The 15,298-nt window shown below is 54.6% G+C and overlaps 1 protein-coding gene across 4 annotated transcripts; it reads left to right on the top strand.

The window, feature by feature from the left end:
- The first annotated feature begins 91 nt into the window (after nucleotides 1-91).
- G6PD (glucose-6-phosphate dehydrogenase) lies at nucleotides 92-15,281 on the top strand. 4 transcript variants are annotated; one of them, XM_079800926.1, is made up of 10 exons: nucleotides 92-338; nucleotides 535-632; nucleotides 1,185-1,315; nucleotides 9,783-9,820; nucleotides 9,913-10,021; nucleotides 11,660-11,877; nucleotides 12,563-12,721; nucleotides 12,853-12,978; nucleotides 14,004-14,097; nucleotides 15,007-15,281. In XM_079800926.1, exons 2-10 carry the CDS (start codon nucleotides 539-541, stop codon nucleotides 15,199-15,201), a joined length of 1,164 nt encoding a protein of 387 aa, XP_079657052.1. In that variant the 5' UTR covers nucleotides 92-338; nucleotides 535-538; the 3' UTR covers nucleotides 15,202-15,281. The 4 variants fall into 4 exon arrangements, with proteins under 4 accessions (XP_079657052.1, XP_079657054.1, XP_079657055.1 ...); XM_079800928.1 differs by having other exon boundaries at nucleotides 535-620; XM_079800929.1 differs by having other exon boundaries at nucleotides 93-338; nucleotides 535-620; nucleotides 1,188-1,315.
- The last annotated feature ends 17 nt before the right edge of the window (nucleotides 15,282-15,298 follow it).

Genomic DNA, 15,298 nt, shown 5'->3' on the forward strand with positions numbered 1-15,298 from the left:
GGCCGCCCCGCCCCCGCAAGGGGAGGAGCCATGACGAGGCGATTTAATAGGGCTGGATTGACCCCAGCCGGCGACCTGTCTGGACCAGGAGGCGGGGCCGAGCCGTAAACGGGGGTCCAGGAGGCGGGGCCACGCCGCCGGCGGATGTGGAGCCCTTCGCGAGGGCGCAGGGCGACCCGGGTCGGAGGAGAAAGCCGGTTGCAGGGGCGGGGCCGAACCTGCGATGGATAAGTGAGCAAACGGCGGCGCAGAGCTGCACCCGAACCTGCTAGGCGGCAGGTACGCGGAACGGCGGCGGCGGGAACAGCAGCCTGACTGCGGCTCAAGAACCGGCGCAGGTGCCCAAGGGGCGGGGCGGGCAAAGGGAGGGGACCTCGCGCTGGGGCGGGGGGGGGCGAGGGGGCGGGGGGCGGTAGCCTGGGATGCGCGCGCATCTGCCCGCGCCCCGCCCCCGCGAGGGAGGGGTCCGTGGAGGCCCCGCCCGCGCGCCTCGCCTGAGGCGGTCAGCTCAGCTCGGGCGCCCGCCTCCGCTAGTTAAATGGACCGGCGGGTCTCAGCCTCCGGAAACGGCCAGGAACTCCAGGGCTGCGAGCGCGACGGACGGCGGCAACGAGGCGCAGGTAACGAAGCGGGTGAGTGTCTCTCCGTCCGAGGGGCGTGCTGCGCCGCGGGGCCCTCCGATGTGCCGCGCTGGGTAGCCGGGCAAAATCAAAGGGTCTCCCATCCAATCGTCCCCATGGGACCCCTGAGGCGACTGAGACCCTGAGGGGGACGGGGACTCGCCGGAGTCTCCCAGCTTGGCCGGAGGAGGCCTGGAGCTGCAGGGTCTCACGTGCTCCAGCTCATCGGGGAGTTTCCACCTGGGTTCCTGGGTGAGATGCTCCAGCAGAGTTTTGCTCACTCCCCCAGAATGGGGGCTCCAGTTGGAATCCACTGGTGCTTTGTGTAACTTTATAACGCACCCTGTGAAAGAAGGCTGCTCTGGGGAGTATGGCCAGAACCCGCAGCCAGAAGTTTCTAAACCGCGCCCCCCCCCCTATTTTGCTCCTGCCCCCGCCATTCACAGCGAGTGGTTTCAATCATTAGACCTCAGCTGGGTGAGAGCTCAAAAGACCCCTTAAGAGAGGGACCAAGTTCTCAAAGCTTTTCTGTCCTCCTGCCTGGCCAACAAGCCTTTCTCTCAGCAGAGAGCATCATGGCGGAGCAGGTGGACCTGAGCCGGACCCAGGTGTGCGGGATCCTGCGGGAAGAGCTGTACCAGGGTGATGCCTTCCATCAGTCCGAAACACATGTCTTCATCATCATGGGGGCATCGGTGAGTCTCCCCTAGGCCCTGCCTCGGAAAATCCAAAGCTAGAGCGCGATATTGCTTAAGATCCTTTCCTGCTGGGTGCCGGAGCTTTCCCAACTGATTCTTGCGGGGGGGGGGGGGGGCACTTGGGCTCTCCCTCTTGTTCCTGCCTCGGTGCCGCTATCACCCCAGCCCCGCCTGGAATGCACTCACTTCCAGGCATTTCTGAAATCTGCACAGCCCTTGACTGTAGACCTGTGTCCTAGAGCTGGGAGGTCCTTAGGGACGGTCTGATTGGGCTTCCTCCTCCCTGGGGAAAAGTGAGGTGCCGACAGGGGAGGCTATTCATGCCACGCCTGTCTTTTTCAAACCTGTTTGTGACTTGACAAATGTCACACAGCCTGTTCATTCCAGAGGCAGGATCTGAGGCCCTATCTGCATCTTGTCTCTCTCTCCCTTACCAAGTCAAGTTCCCCGGGGACAAACCCTCATCCTTTCTTTGAACGCTGTCTCTTTGCCTTCACTTCCAAGGCCTGCTGAGCCCCATTGCCTAGCCAGTGGCACCGTCATTTTGCTCTGAAAGGAAAGACCATGACTCCCACACTAACCCCCGCCCCCCCCCCACCCCAGTGTGAGGTGCAGAAGGGAGAGCTGCCAGGTGGCAAGATGTGTCCATGGGCTGGTGAGATGAGCTGCCAGAGCTTCATCTGGAAGTAAAAGTGGCCTCTTCATTTTTAACCCCGCTCGTGACCAAGAATCTGCTAAGCAGCGCATGGCCATTTCTGCCTGTAACTTATTATATAATCTTGAGCCAGAATTCTACCAAATGCCCTGGCCGGTGGTTAGAGTGTTGGCCTGATGACCGAAGGGTCATGGATTCAATTCCCAGTCAAGAGCACAGACCTCGGTTGCAGGCTCGAGCCCTGGTTAGGGTGCGTGCTGGAGGCAGCCAATCAATGTGCATCTCTCACATCGGTGTTTTCTCTCTCTCCCTCTCCCTTCTTCTCTCTCTCCTCCATCCCTTGTACTCTCTCGATAAATCAATGGGAAAATATCCTCGGGCGAGGATTAACAAACAAACAAACAAAAAAAGAATTCTACCAAAACTAGTTAGCTCTTGACAGCCTAGGCATTGTCTCTCTGCGCCTTTCACATCATGGTCCCCTCAACTCTGGAGGACCTTGGTTCTTTGTTCATGTAGCATAGCGTGATGCTGCCCTTTGCAGAGCCTGCTCCCTGCCAACTTGGTGATTCTGACCACCACTTGGAAAAGGAGAGCCAGAATGCGGGGCAGGAAGCAGAGCCGGGGAGGAGGGTCTGCCGGTGGAGGGTAGGGAGGTCCCCCCTTAAGCATCACCCTCTGCCTCCCCATAAGCCCAAGTCGGGGGAATGCACAAGAGGAACACAGGGAGGAAGGCTTGGCCTCCACCCTTGGCCCAAGCCTGGCCCCCCTAGAGGAGCTGTACCTGTGTTGGCCGCTAACTTTAAGACCTAGGACTCTGACCATTAGGCCCTTTGTCTAGGACAGTGGTCGGCAAACTGCGGCTCGCGAGCCACATGCGGCTCTTTGGCCCCTTGAGTGTGGCTCTTCCACCAAATACCACGGCCTGGGCGAGTCTCTTTTGAAGAAGTGGCGTTAGAAGAAGTTTAAGTTTAAAAAATCGGGCTCTCCAAAGAAATTTCAGTCGTTGTACTGTTGATATCTGGCTCTGTTGACTCATGAGTTTGCCCACCACTGGTCTAGGAGATAGTTTGGAAAAGAAAGTAACTCAGGATTATGTCTTCTCCTTTCCCTCATCCCCATACCAGCCTGTCACAGGATGCTCCAACAGAGCATCCCAGGCCACAAGAAATGGCTTACAGCTCCAGGCCCTCACGTTTCAGATGTTTCATTGAGAGCATCCAAGCTTGCTGTGTGACCTGGGGCAAGTGTCTTCCCTTCTCTGAACCTGTGTTTCTACATAGTAAATGAGGGCTTTTTTTCCATATATTTTTATTGATTTCAGAGAGAGAAAGAGAGAGAGAAACATCCATGATGAGAGAGAATCATTAATCGGTTGCCTCCCACAACCTGGGCATGTGCCCTGACGGGGAATTGAGCTATGACCTCCTGGTTCATAGGTCGACACTCAACCACTGAGCCACACCGGCTGGGCGCAAATGAGAGTTTTTTGAAGCAGGTGCCAGGGGTCCTCGGACTCGCCGAGCTGATTCTGTGACTCCTCGCTGCCTTCACCTGTGACCAGCTTGGGGTTGGGAAACCTTGCTTCTTTGCAATTGGTAGGGTTCCCCTTTGCTCTCCTCTGCCCGAGAGTGACAAGCAGAAGCTTCCAGAGCAGAAGTGGGAAGTGCCGCTCTAGCAGGTGGAGTGGGGGAGCGCAGGGTGTGGGTCCTCCACAGAAGGGCTCCTGTTCATTTCTCCATCTCCTGTTCAAGGGGCTGGAGCTGGGTGGGCCAGGCCAGCCTCCCACACTCAGACAGCCCTTCGAACAGCTCCCAGAGTCAGGCCGCCCATGCCTGCTCCTTCCATGCAGGAGGTAGGTAGGGTGGGACTATGGGAAACCAGTGAGTTTTCTGTTCATCCTCCCAACAAATGGCGATCAGGTGCCTCCTTGCAGCACAGAGACAGGCCCCGCCCTCCCCCCCGGGACCTGTGTGCTGGGGGCTCAGGACCCAAGGTGAGTTAGCAACCCAATAAGAATTCAGAGTGGCGCATGTGATAGAAGACACAAGGAGACCCTTGTGTCACCTCCCCTATCCCTCAGCAGCCAGATCTCATAAGGAGAGGCCTGCGGAGCCAGGGCTGGGGGAGCATTCCACGCAAAGGGAAGAGCAAACATAGAACCCCCAGTGACTGGTGGGCCCCCCCCGGGGCAGCCTGGGCCCGTGTGGCCAACCTTTGCCCCTTCCTCCTCCCCCACCCGCTTACCCAACCCTCGCCACACACCCAACTTCCTTCCTGATGCTGGCTCACTGGGTTACCCAATGGGCTTGAAGCTGCTGTCTGTTCCCCCTGCTGTGTAGCCACTTCCCCCCATCTCAGGATTCCCACCCCAAGCAGGAAGAGCGTGTAGGTACTTCCTGTCCCAGTCCAGAAAACTTTGGGATAAAAGAAGCCAGTTTCTACCTGGCCGGTATGGCTCAGTGGTTGAGTGTCGACCTATGAACCAGGAGGTCACGGTTCTATTCCCAGTCAGGGCCCATGCCGGGGTTGCGGGCTCAATCCCCAGTGTGGGGCATGCAGGAGGCAGCCGATCAGTGATTCTTTCTCATCATTGATGTTTCTGTCTCTCTCTCCTTCTCCCTTCCTCTCTGAAATCAATAATAAAAAAATTTTTTTAAGGAAGAAACCAGTTTTTCCTTACAGACCAGCATGAGGGGAAGAATCCTAGGCCCGGCAGATTCCTTTCTTCCCCATCTGGTAGGACCTGGGCCAGCCTGGAGTGACTCTTCGCTCCAGGGATATAGAGAGGAATGGGAGTAAGAGAAAGAGACAGGACTGGGAATCCACTTGGACAGGATTGGTTTACTGCATGGTTCTCAGTGAGCCCCTCATCTCTCTGGGCCTCAGTCTCCCCATCTGGACCACAGAGGTCATGGGCTCAGTGGGTGCTCCGGACCCATCCCAGTGACCTGGCAAGGGTTGACCTGACAACCCGGCACCTCCCTTTCCTCGGAATGTTTCTGGACTACCTTCCCCTTGGGCCGATAAGATTCTTGCTGTGTCATGATGATATTGGCAACACTCCCCCCAAAAGTCCTGGTGATTCACCAGTCCCAGGGTGGAGTAGGGAGGCCCTTTTGTTGGCTTTGCAGCCAAGCCTACCTCAGCAGCCCCCAGTTAACTCAGCCCAGTGGCCAAGAGCCAGCTGGGCCCCAGCCAGGGCCCAAGCTCCACCCCAGGAGACCCAGCAGGTCCTTTTTAAAAAATGTGTTTTTATTGATTTCAGAGAGGAAGAGAGAGAGAGACAGAAACATCAATGATGAGAGAGAATCATTGATCGGCTGCCTCCTGCACACTCCCCATTGGGGACCGAGCCCACAACCCGGATGTGTGCCCTGACCAGGAATTAAACCACAATCTCCTGGTTCATAAGTGACTGAGCCACACCGGTTGGGCACCCAGCAGATTCTTGACCTCAGTGACCCTAGGGGGACGGGATGGCCCACCCTTCAGGGCTTTGAGCTGGCAGACCCTGGAGCTCTCTGTCACGCCTTTTGCCATAAAACCCTCACCAACACATCAGCGGTGGTTTGAGCTTCTAAGACAGGATACAGAAGTCAAACCTGGGTGGCAACAAGCGGGTGGTGGCCCAGGTCCCTTTGCCCCAGCCAGACCAGATCCTGGTGGCTGGAGATCCCAGTTAGGTCCTGCTTCTCCAGCTAAGTCACCATGTCCCCAGGCAGCTTCTTCCCCACTGTGGTCCTCCAGCAAAATGAAGGGTTTAGGGCCCAGCCAGTGTGGCTCTGTGGTTGAGCGTGGACCTATGAACCAGGAAGTCACGCTTCGATTCCTGGTCGGGGCACATGCCAGGGTTGTGAGGCTCAATCCCCTGTGTGGGGCGTGCAGGAGGCAACCGATCAATGATTCTGTCTCATCATTGATGTTTCTCTCTCTGTCCCTCTTCCTTCCTCTCTGAAATCAACACAATTTTTTTTTAAATGAAGGATAGAGGAAAGATTGCTGCATCTCACCAAAAGCCCCTGTGATTGCTCCATACCCACGTGTGGCATGCTTAGATTTGATCAATGTCTTCCCACATTCCTTCTTGCAGAGGAGTCCAGCCCAAAGAGAGCAGCTGCCAGGCCTCACACCCTCCACTGCCCTGGGTGCTGTGTCACCTCTTCCTTAGGTGACTTGGAGCCCAGCAGACCGCTGGTCGCAGGGGCTGAGCGGAACAAGACAAGCAGGTTCTATTGCTAATTAATCCCAGAGGGAATGGCAAGAACAAACAGACGGGGTGTGGGCACCGTGACTCAGCAGACAGGAAACTAGTCCCCTGCCACCACTCTGTTGCCCACAGCCTGTCCTGATTCCCCACAGCCTGCTGGAATGCGATGGTAAGCAAACAGCTCCTGCCATGAGGCGTTTGCAGGCCGAGTTTCTGATTATGTCTCCTGCGGACTAGTCCCCAGCAAACCCTCTCTTGAACAACCGGCCAGCACTGAGCCAAGGTGACAGAAGCAGAGTCCTCATGCAGCCCCACTGATGGGAGAAGCCAGAGGCGGGCACTGCTATTCGCTATAGGCATGCCGCTGAGGCACAGAGAGGGGAAGCTCGAAGCCCAGACTGTGCTCAGAGCTGGACCTTGAAGGACCGGTGAGGGCGGCCATCTGATGCCACTATGGCAGTGCTTCACGTGGAAGGTGGCAGTTAGGGACGCGCTCCCAGCCATTTGAGATCAGTGGTGAGCAGTTGGCAGGCTTGGGCAGGGGCACCGGCACAGCATACCCTGGTTTGGAAACGGCCCACTTTGCAAGTGTGGGGTCCCGACTGGAGATGGCCAGTCCACACCTGCTTGTGTGAGCCTGGTGCTCAGCGAACTCTGGGCTGGAAGACGCTTGGAGTTGTCCGCATGCAGGTCCCCACTTTAAGCCCTGGGTAGAGGTGAGGTCACCCAAGGACATTGGAGACGAAGCAAAGGACAGGAGGAACATGAACATTCAAGGCACCAGGCATTCCATGGAACCTGCAGTTTCAGAAACGGCCTTCCCCCACCTCCACCCACATAGGGATCCCCCCCCCCCTGCCAGGAGCACCCTCCCTGGCCCCCAGTGCCTCCTAACTGCCTGTCTTTGGAGGGATTTTTTTAATTTATCCTAAAGTGCCACTAGCCTTTTTTTTTTAATTTTTTAAATATATTTTTATTGATTTCAGAGAGGAAGGAAGAGGGAGAGAGAGATAGAAACATCAATGATGAGACAGAATCATTGATCGGCTGCCTCCTGCACGCCCCACACTGGGGATCGAGCCCGCAACCCAGGCATGTGCCCTTGACCAGAATCGAACCTGGGACCTTTCAGTTCACAGGCCGATGCTCTATCCACCGAGCCAAACCGGCTAGGGCGCCACTAGACTTTTTAAAATATTTTTTAAAATTGATTTCAGAGAGGAAGGGAGAGAGAAACAGCAATGATGAGAGAATCATTGACTGGCTGCCTCCTGTACGCCCCACACTGGGAATGAAGCCTGCAACCCAGGCATGTACCCTGACCAGGACTCCACCTGTGACCTCCTGGTTCATAGTTCGATGCTCAACCACTGAGCCACACGGGCCAGGCTGCAGAGGGGTTTTAACCAGATTGGGATTGCGTTGGTCCCAGTCACATGGCCTCCTTTCTTTCTGCCTGGGGCGAATTCAGATTCATCCCAGCCCAGCATGTTCTTCCCCCCACCCCCACCCCCACCCCCACCCCCACCCTATTGATTGGCAACGCTGAGTGGAGCGTGGGTCGTGCCCGGGCCCGTCCCGAGCTTCAATTACAGGGCAGGCAGATGAAAGGGCTCGCTGCGCTGTTCCTCTCCAGGAGCCTGTGACCGTAGGTGCCCGTCCTCTCCCAGCTGGAGGGGAGGATTCCATCTTCGGCTTACAAAGTGAGAGCGCGTGGGAATGCCCACAGCCACTGGACTGGAGCTTGGGGGGAAGGAACTTTGTGATTCTTTCTAATGAGACTTCTGTCAAATTGGTGGGCTTTGCCATATCGTTGCTCACAGTTGCCGTGTATCACACCCTTGCTTTTTCTTTTGGAAATTTTCACACGCATGCAAAGTCGACAGAATAGCTCTATGAACGGCCACTGTCCATGGCCCAGCTCCCACAGTGCTCTGCCATCTTGCTTTACCCACTCTCTACCCTCTGCTCAATTCTTGTGGGGTTTTTTTTAACTATGTTTTTTTTTTAAATATATTTTATTGATTTTTTACGGAGAGGAAGGGAGAGGGATAGAGAGTTAGAAACATCAGTGAGAGAGAAACATCGATCAGCTGCCTCCTGCACATCCCCCGCTAGGGATGTGCCCGCAACCAAGGTACATGCCCTTGACCGGAATCGAACCCGGGACCCTTCAGTCCACAGGCCGACGCTCTATCCACTGAGCCAAACCGCTCAGGGCTTTTTTTTTACTATATTTTTATTGATTTCAGAGAGGAAGGGAGAGAGAGAGAGAGAAACATCAATGATGAGAGAATCGTTGATAGGCTGCCTCCTGCACGCCCCCCACTGGGGATCAAGCCTGCAAACCCCAGCGTGTACCCTGACCGGGAATCAAACCTGGGACCATTCAGCCTGCAGGCCGATGCTCTAATCACTGAGCCAAACCAGGTAGGGTTTTATTAGTCTTTTTCAAACACCAGATTTTGACTTTGTTCATCTTTTGCTTTGTTTTCCATTTTATTAATTCTTCTTTATTTCCCGCCCTGTAATTAGTTTGGCTTGAAAATTCTGTGCTTGCCCTGGCTGGTGTGGCTTAGTTGATTGGAGCGTCGTCCCATGCACCAAAAGGTCGTGGGTTTGATTCCCGGTCAGGACACATATTCAGGTTGCAGGTTCGATCCCCAGCCCCAGTTGGGGGCATGTACAGAAGGCAGCCAGATGATCGATGTGTTTCTCTCTCTCTCTCTCTCTCTCTCTCTCTCTCTCTCTCTCTCTCTCTTTCTTTCTCTCTTTCTCTCCCCTCCCCACTCCTCTCTCTAAAAATCAATGCAAATGTCGGGTGAGAAATTTTTTTTAATTGTACTGTCCTATTTTCTAACTTCCTAAATTGAATGCTTAGCTCATTAGTTTCGAGCCATTCTTTTTAGCCAACATCAGCACTTAAGGCCACATCGCACAAGTTTTGATATGTGCCACTTCCACTGCCATTTGGTTCCAGTGAGTGGAGTATCCGGGTTTCCTTCTTCAGCCCGTGAGCTGCCTGGAAGTGGGCTCTCTGGTCGGGGTTTGGCTCCCTTTGCTTGCACTGAGGCCAGAGACCATGGCCTGTGTGATTGCAGAGTGGCCAGGCTGGTCATGGTGCCTCCTGGCCAGCACAGGGTCCATCCACCTCAAGGTGGCCCCTGCGATACGTGGGTGCTGTTAGTTCAGGGTCACCTTAAAGGGCTAGCACAGGCTCTCATTCAAGCTCCTCTGATTACATTAAGGAGGAAAACAGGTATGCTTGTGGTTGAGTGCTGACCCTGAGTGAGTACCCGGGTCTCAAAGTGGGGAGACAACCTAGGTCAACCTAGGTCATGTAAAAACATGTGTTTTTATTGATTTCTGAGAGAAAGGGAGAGGGGGAGAGAGAGATAGAAACATCAATGATGAGAGAGAATCACTGATCAGCTGCCTGCTGCACGCCCCCCAGTGGGGATTGAACCCACAACCCAGGCATGTGCCCTGACTGGGAATGGAACCTTGACCTCCTGGTTCATAGGTCGATGCTCAACCACTGAGCCACGCCAGCTGGGCTCCCCAGCTTCTCTTAACCATGCCTGTTCCCTCTGCCACAGGGTGACCTGGCCAAGAAGAAGATCTACCCCACCATCTGGTAAGCACCCCCCTCCACTAATCCCACTGCCCCGAGCCTTCCTGGCCTTCCCCGCCCTCCCCTCCCTGCCCACAGCCATGCTTTGCCCTCAGGTGGCTGTTCCGGGATGGCCTTCTGCCCGAAAACACCTTCATCGTGGGCTATGCCCGCTCTCGCCTCACGGTGGCTGACATCCGTAAGCAGAGCGAGCCCTTCTTCAAAGTGAGTAGCTGCTGGGGTCTGTGAACGGGTGTCCTTCCCTCCTCCCATTCCTGCTGTCTGCTTCTCCTCCCCCGAGGCCCGGCCCTCCTCTCCTTGTCCTGGCAGAGGGTCAGGCCTTGGTAAGACAGTCACCTGGGGCCACTCATGCCCAAGCGTCTCATCCTTTCCCTCCTCAAAACCACCCCCACCACTCTGCCAAGTTGGCACAGAAAACTCTGCCTTCCTGCTTCTGCCACTTCCTTGATGACAGGGGGCGCGCAGGGTGGGGTGTAGGAACCCTATGAGCCTGAGACTCCCGTTTCCCAGCTCCCCCTCATGTGGACTCGCTGTGCCCCAGGACCAGGAGCAGAAAAAGCCTCTAGACCAGGGGTGGGGAACGTCCGGCCGGAGGGCCGTATAAGGCCCACAAAATCCTTTGTTTTTTGTTTTTTGGGTTGTTTTTTTTTTAATATATTTTATTGATTTTTTACAGAGAGGAAGGGAGAGGGATAGAGAGTCAGAAACATCGATGAGAGAGAAACATTGATCAGCTGCCTCCTGCACACCCCCTACTGGGGATGTGCCCACAACCAAGGTACATGCCCCTGACCGGAATCGAACCTGAGACCTTTCAGTCTGCAGGCCGACGCTCTATACACTGAGCCAAACCGGTTTCGGCTCAACAAAATCCTTTGATCCGGCCCTGCCAAGGCATTAGGAGTGAATTAAATGTTTGACCAAATATAGCAGGCTAATTTTTTTAAAGGCCACTTATTTATGTAGATGTTATTGTTAATTCCCACCCGTGGATATTTTTTCCATTGATTTTTTTAAATTTAACTTCTTTAGATTCCTTTTTGTTTTATTTTTGTTGATTTCAGAGAGGAAGGGAGAGGGAGAGAGATAGGAACATCAATGATGAGAGAGAATCATCGATTGGCTGCCTCCTGCACGCCCCCTACTAGGGATCAAGCCCGCAACCTGGGCGTATGCCCTGGACCAGAATCAAACCGGGACCCTTCAGTCCACAGGCTGACGCTCTATCCACTGAGCCAAACCGGCTAGGGCTCCATTGATTTTTAGAGAGAATGGATGGGACGGGGAGAGACAGAGAGAAACTTCAATGTAAGAGAGACACATTGTTTCGTTGCCTCCTGCACGAGCCCCGACCAGGGCCAGGGATAGAGCCTAGCAGGCTAATTGTTAAGTTGATAATTTTGTATGGCCCTCGAATGATGTTATAAATATCCATATGGCCCTTGCCAGGGGAAAGGTTTCCCCACCCCTGATCTAGACCATGGAAATCCTAGATTTGCGTTTTCCCAACACACCGAAGTTTGGAGTAATGACCTTAGAAAGAGAGATCTTTCTCCAGTGTGTTTCTCCCAGGCCAAACTTTCCCGAAGTCTGACTTCTGTCTGAGGGCACGAGGTCCCCAGGGGTGACTGTGCCCATCCTGGCCCTCTCCTGGGACTGCGAGGCCCCATCCCCTGCAATGATCCATGCTGCCTTGGCTTCCCCTTCCGGTGTGCAAAGCTGACGAAATGGGGGGGGGGGGTGAACCTAGTGTGGGGCTAGGCTGATTGACTCCCAGAGGAGCCTGCCCTGGCTGCGGGATGGGTGAGGAGGGGCTGACATCCCTGTGTCCGTCTCCCCCAGGCCACCCCCGAGGAGAAGGCCAAGCTGGAGGAGTTCTTTGCCCGCAACTCCTACGTGTCTGGCCAGTACGATCAAGCAGCCTCCTATGAGCACCTCAATGACCACATAAATGCCCTCTGCCAGGGGTCACAGGCCAACCGCCTCTTCTACCTGGCCTTGCCCCCCACCGTCTATGAGGCCGTCACCAAGAACATCCGAGAGACCTGCATGAGCCAGACGTAAGGCTTGTCTTTTTGCCCTTCCTTCCTGCCTCCTCGGTGTGCCCTACCTGGAGCTGGCCTGCCCTGGTAGCTGTCCATAGACCCGGGGCACACTAGTCTAGGGAGTCGCAAAAAAGCTCGACATGGATTAGCTCCACAAAGAATGGAATAGGCTGCAAACACGGTAGCTTTCCAGCATCCTTACTGAAAATGCTACCACACATATTTACATTCCAAAGTCCCATGTGGACCCTCAAGGTTTACCTCATTAGAAATTCAACTGTTCCTGGACGCAGTCCCCAATAGCACCACAAGGTGTCAGTGTGGTTCTGTGAAACTGCCCTTTGCGGCTGCGTTGGCTTTTTGGCATTTCCCAAGGTTCCCTTCCCGACCACAAGGTGGCGATGTTGCTCCACAAAATCACGCTTCCTGGGCCTGGTGGCTCCGTTGTTTCCCCAAAGCCACAGCCATCCTTTCCTTTGGCCTGGTTTTGAATACAGAATGCCATGTTAACTCTCAGTGGGGATTAACCAAAAAAAGGACTTTTTGCCACTTTAAAACCCACAGAGATAATTGTCCCCTCCTCCTGTCTCCCCCACTAGCTCTGGGGCCACTCGCGAGGAGAGGTTATTGGGTAAGGTGAGGTTCTGGCCTCTGCTCCCCATGGAGGGTGCGGGAGTCATGCGGCTCTGGGCTCCTGCAGGGGCTGGAACCGCATCATTGTGGAGAAGCCCTTCGGGAAGGACCTGCAGAGCTCCGACCGCCTGTCCAACCACATCTCCTCCCTGTTCTGCGAGGACCAGATCTACCGCATCGACCACTACCTGGGCAAGGAGATGGTCCAGAACCTGATGGTGCTGAGGTGCAGCCGGGGATAGTTCTGGGGGATGGGGTGGAGGGGGACTGGGTTGAGGGCGGGCACTGGGGGGCTTAGCCTGCCCTGTTGCTGCCTCATCGGATGCAACACCAGCCTCTGCCCTGCCCCTCCTCCAGGTTTGCCAACAGGATCTTTGGCCCCATCTGGAACCGGGACAATGTCGCCTGCGTCATCCTCACCTTCAAGGAGCCCTTTGGTACTGAGGGCCGCGGGGGCTACTTCGATGAATTTGGGATCATCCGGTGAGAGCCCATCACCCCTTCCTAGGAGGCTGGAATGGGCATGGGGCGCAAGCCTGCCTCCCTACAGGGTTCCTCCTTCCCCACCCCGAAGTTTAAATTCTGCAGGAGTGTCTCATCAGCCAGCAGTAGCTATGAAGGGAGGATCACTGCCTCCTTCTTTGCCTTGAGGGAACCTGGGAGCCACTAGGATTAGGAAACGAGTCTTGTAACTTGCGGCTCAGAAGTCTCACTTGAGCCCTGGCCAGTGTGACTCCGTTGGTTGGAGCATCATCCCATACACCAAAAGGGCATGGGTTCAATTCCCAGTCAGGGCACATACCCAGGTTGTGGGTTTGATCCCCAGTCAGGGTGCATACAGGAGGCAACCAATTGATGTTCCTCTCTCACATCGATGTCTCTCTCTCTCTAAGAAAAAAAATCAATAAAAACATATTTTCTGCCTAGCCAGTTTGGCTCAGTGGATAGAGTGTCAGCCTCCAGACTGAAGGGTCCTGGGTTCAATTCCAGTCAAGGGCACATGCCTGGGTTTCGGGCTCGATCCCCAGTGTGGGGAGTGTAGGAGGCGGCCGATTAATGATTTCTCATCATTGATGTTTTCGTTTCTCTCTCCCTCTCCCTTCCTGTCTGAAATCAATAAAAATATTGGGGAGGATTAAAAACAGAAAAATCCCTAGCTGGTTTGGCTCAATGGATAGAGCATCGGCCTGTGGACTGAAGGGTCCCAGGTTCGATTCCGGCCAAGGGCACATGCCTAAGTTTCGGGCTCGGTCCCCAGTGTGGGGCGTGCAGGAGGCAGCCAATCAATGATTCTCTCTCACCATTGATGTTTCTATCTCTCTCTCCCTCTTCCTTCTTCTCTAAAATCAATAAAATATATTTTTTAAAAAATAAAAACAGAAAAAGTCCCACTTGAAGCCCCCGCCCCCAAAACCTGGCCCACAGGGAGGAGGCTGAGGCGGGCTCACTCCTCATACCTGCCTTCCACCCTGGAAGCCCTGACCGAGTTCCGCCTGCTTCCCTGCCAGGGACGTGATGCAGAACCACCTGCTGCAGATGCTGTGTCTGGTGGCCATGGAGAAGCCGGCCTCCACGGACTCCGATGACGTCCGCAATGAGAAGGTGGGTGGAGGCATACCCTCCCAGTCCTCACTGCCAGCTCATGAAGGCATGCCCTGGGCTGGCAATCAGAAGACCAAGATGTCATGTCGCAGGACTAACAGTGACTGCTGTGTGACCACGGGCAGACCCGTTGCCTGTCTAAGCCTTAGCTTCTCCTTCAGGAAAGAAATGAGGGTTTTCTGGGGGCTTCGGGGTCATGTGGCTCCTCATGCTGTGCTCCATCTTTTTTTTTCCATTTTTTTTATTAAGGTATATGTGTACATATCTTACCATTGCCCACCCCCCACCCCACTCCCATACATGACCTCACCCCCCCAGTGTTTTGCGTCCATTGGTTATGCTTATATGCATGCATACAAGTCCTTCGGTTGATCTCTTATCTCCCCCACCTCTCCCTAACCTTCCCGCTGTAATTTGACAGTCTGTTTGATGCTTTACTCACTCTGTATCTATCTTTTTGTTCATCGGTTTATAATGTTCTTTATTATCCACAAATGAGTGAGATCATGTGGTATTTTCCTTTCATTGACTGGCTTATTTCACTTAGCATAATGTTCTCCAGTTCCATCCAGGTTGCTGCAAATGGTGAGAATTCCTTCTTTTTTATGGCAGCATAGTATTCCATTGTGTAGCTCCATCTTTTTTTTTAAATACATTTTTATTGATTTCAGAGAGGAAGGGAGAGGGAGAGAGAGATAGAAGCATGAATGATGAGAGAGAACCATCGATTGGCTGCCTCCTCCACGCCCCGCACTGAGGATCGAGCCCGCCACCTGGGCACGTGCCCTGACCGGGAATCGAACCATGACCTCCTGGTTCATAGGTCAATGCTCAACCACTGAACCACATGGGCCGGGCTAGCTCCATCTTTTTGCTCAAGCCATCCCTCTCTCCCTGCTTCTATCCCAGGTCAAGGTGTTGAAATGCATCTCAGAGGCGCAGGTGAAAAACGTGGTGTTGGGCCAGTACGTAGGCAATCCCAAGGGAGAGGGCGAGGCCACCAAAGGGTACCTGGACGACCCCACGGTGCCCCGGGGATCCACCACTGCCACCTTCGCAGCTGTTGTCCTCTATGTAGAGAATGAGCGGTGGGATGGTAAGTAACACGTCCCCACCCGGCGGGCAGGCTGGCCGCCCTCACGGAGCGCTTCTCCCCGGGGTCTGACCACTCCGGGACAGGGGACGCCGGAAGGGAAAGGGC

Source organism: Cnephaeus nilssonii (genome assembly GCF_951640355.1).
Source record: "Cnephaeus nilssonii genome assembly, contig: SCAFFOLD_185, whole genome shotgun sequence".
Classification (NCBI taxonomy): domain Eukaryota; kingdom Metazoa; phylum Chordata; class Mammalia; order Chiroptera; family Vespertilionidae; genus Cnephaeus; species Cnephaeus nilssonii.

Coding starts and splice junctions, on each gene's coding strand:
- G6PD (XM_079800926.1), top strand. CDS start 539: ATGGACCGGCGGGTCTCAGCCTCCGGAAACGGCCAGGAACTCCAGGGC. Junction 9,821..9,912: donor AAGATCTACCCCACCATCTG/GTAAGCACCCCC, acceptor CTTTGCCCTCAG/GTGGCTGTTCCGGGATGGCC. Junction 11,878..12,562: donor GAGACCTGCATGAGCCAGAC/GTAAGGCTTGTC, acceptor GGGCTCCTGCAG/GGGCTGGAACCGCATCATTG.